At 48.7% G+C, this 2,509-nt stretch overlaps 1 protein-coding gene across 1 annotated transcript in view; it reads left to right on the forward strand.

Annotated features, from left to right (window-relative positions):
• The window catches only part of cacng7a (calcium channel, voltage-dependent, gamma subunit 7a), a 37,679-nt gene extending 36,862 nt beyond the window's left edge, over positions 1 to 817 (forward strand). The window contains exon 6 of the mRNA XM_056400208.1: positions 284 to 817. Within this exon, the coding sequence (XP_056256183.1) occupies positions 284 to 811 (528 nt within the window). The 3' untranslated portion in view covers positions 812 to 817. The remainder of the gene's footprint in view (positions 1 to 283) is intronic.
• Positions 818 to 2,509: the final 1,692 nt, after the last annotated feature.

Here is a 2,509-nt window from a genome sequence, read left to right on the forward strand (position 1 = left end):
CATGATCCCATGCTGCTTCACAACATCACTAAACACCGTCTTTTGTTACTGTTTTGATTGAGAGACTCTTAGCAGCAGAGGTTACAGACTGGTCGATGAACTTCTCACCTTGCTGCAGCGATGCAGCACCTCTGGGTGTTAGCGATGCTGGAACAGAGCTGCACCCGCCTCTGTGGCTGGGTGCAGTCAGGTGTGGTCTGTTCTACTTGTGACCACACTCACCTGTGATGTGAACATTGTACCAGGTGAAATATTTGTGCGTGTCTGTCTCTCTCTCTCCCAGGGTGCAGGAGTGATGTCCGTCTACCTCTTTATGAAGCGCTACGCGGAGGAGGAGCTGTACAGGCCTCACCCCGCCCTCTACCGCCCCCGCATGTCCGACTGCAGCGACTACAGTGGCCAGTTCCTCCATCCGGACTCCTGGCCTCCACCGCAGCGCGGCCGCAGCGCCTCCGACGTCTCCTCCGACATCTCCATCCAGCTCAACCAGACTCCGCCCCAACAGCAGCCTCCCAAGGGGGGCAGCAGCTCCCAGCAGACGCCCTCCTCTTCCGGGCCTTCGTCAGCGGCCAGCTACCAGCTCCAGCCGGCCTCGTCCTCCTCCACCTGCTCTTCTTATCCACACCCACTCCACCCGGCCGCTACCTCCACCCTACCCAGGGCCTCCCACGCCCACGCCCACGGTCATCCTCAGCCCCACCCCCACCCGAGTGGGCCCCCTCCCCAGTCCCTGCCCATGGCGGCGCCACCCTCTGCCGTTCCTCCTCCTCGCTATCACACGCACATGCGAATGAGCGCCTCGCCATGCTAGGCTACATACGCAGGGGGAGGGTAGGGGGGGCACAAGTGGGGGGGGGGGGATTAGATCGGCTCTGTCACAGCTCTTACACATCACAAGAAAACACACACACACAAACACAAATCTTGTACCTTCAAAGTGTGTGGGAGGAGGGAGATGCAGCAGGAGGGAGGTTTACGGAGATCAAGAAAAAGAGGAGAGAGGAAAGAAAAGAGGGGAGGAGGGGAGGAGAGGAGAGGCAGGTGGGCGGAGGGATGACTCACCCGCTGATGCCGAGCCCGAGACAAAGACAGACACTCAACAAAACTTTTAACACGCTGGGAGGCAACATGGGAGGGGAGGAGCGAGGGAAATGATCATTAGTAGCAACAAGACGTTCGTAGGGTTTGTGACGGGTACATTCATCATCAGGGCCGTGATACACAGGCAACAGTGTGAAGCAGCACAGGAAACAGGAAGCTGAATCATTTCAGTCCATTCATAAAAAGAACACAAAAAAACTTTAAAAACCATCAATATATCTGATTATAAATGTATTACCCTGTCATCAAACAAGGACTGAGGATACATGCTTTTGTTTGAAAAGCACTAGATTAAAAAAAACGAACATTATGATCATCCTGTTTTTGTACATCCATGGACATGGTTGGGAAAGTTACTTCATTCCATCTAGATTACTTTCTAAATAAATGTTGAAACCGCGAGAGTGAACCCGATATAAAAAAAAAAAAAGGAATCACACATCAGAAGCAGACAGTTGTTACTGTGGTAATGTTCACGAGGGAGAGGATAAAGAAAACACAATCTACAAACAGACTGCCCTGCAACACACACTGGCAGGGACACACTGGTTCAACTTCATTACACACACAACAGTGAATGTCCCTGACAGTGAACATGACCGGCAATTTACTTTTTAAAGAAAGTTCTATCCTGTAAAGCGAGAGTTTGTTCAGGATGTAAAAATGATTTTGTTTTTTGATTCTGTTCATACCCCACTAATATAACACCACACTCTCATGCAGATTTGGTCTGCCTGCATCTCTTTTTAAAAATATAATTCATATAGTTTTGCATCTGCCGGTGTATTCTGTGTCATTTAATAGCGTATTATGACTGGCTGGTGTGTCATCAGTCACCAAAGTACTAAGCTTGCTCCACGTCACATGACTGTGTCCCACGGTAAAGTCTACAATCAGCAATTTTGGATTTACAGCCACACACTTCACCACATTCTCAGCAGGGGCCTTAAGATGGCAGCAAACATGGCTGATGTGGAGTATGTAACAGTAATGTCTCCTCACAGTGATGTGGGTTCAGTTACAGCAGTCTGCCACCACTGTATCGGCCTAATTAGTACTGATTTAAAATAATTAACACTACTAATAATAATACTAATAGAATATGTTGAAATTTATTTTGCATATTAATTTTTTCATTCATGTATTTAGTTGGTGTACAGTGTGGCTGTGGCTCAGGTGGTGGAGCAGGTTGTCCGCTGATCCCTGGATAGGCGATTCAATCGCCAGCTTCCCCAAACACAGGTCTACGAACACCATAACATCATCATGTGGATTGTGATCCGCTGTGATCCCTATAGAGTGCTGCAGAAATTAGTCCAAAGCCCGGAAATGGGTTTTTGAGCGGGTTTTTTGGTTAGATGGCTAAAATAATGTCAACACAAGCTCAAGACCTTTTCACATTTTATTC

The sequence above is a fragment of the Seriola aureovittata genome, chromosome 16 (genome assembly GCF_021018895.1).
Source record: "Seriola aureovittata isolate HTS-2021-v1 ecotype China chromosome 16, ASM2101889v1, whole genome shotgun sequence".
NCBI classification, from domain to species: Eukaryota; Metazoa; Chordata; class Actinopteri; order Carangiformes; family Carangidae; genus Seriola; species Seriola aureovittata.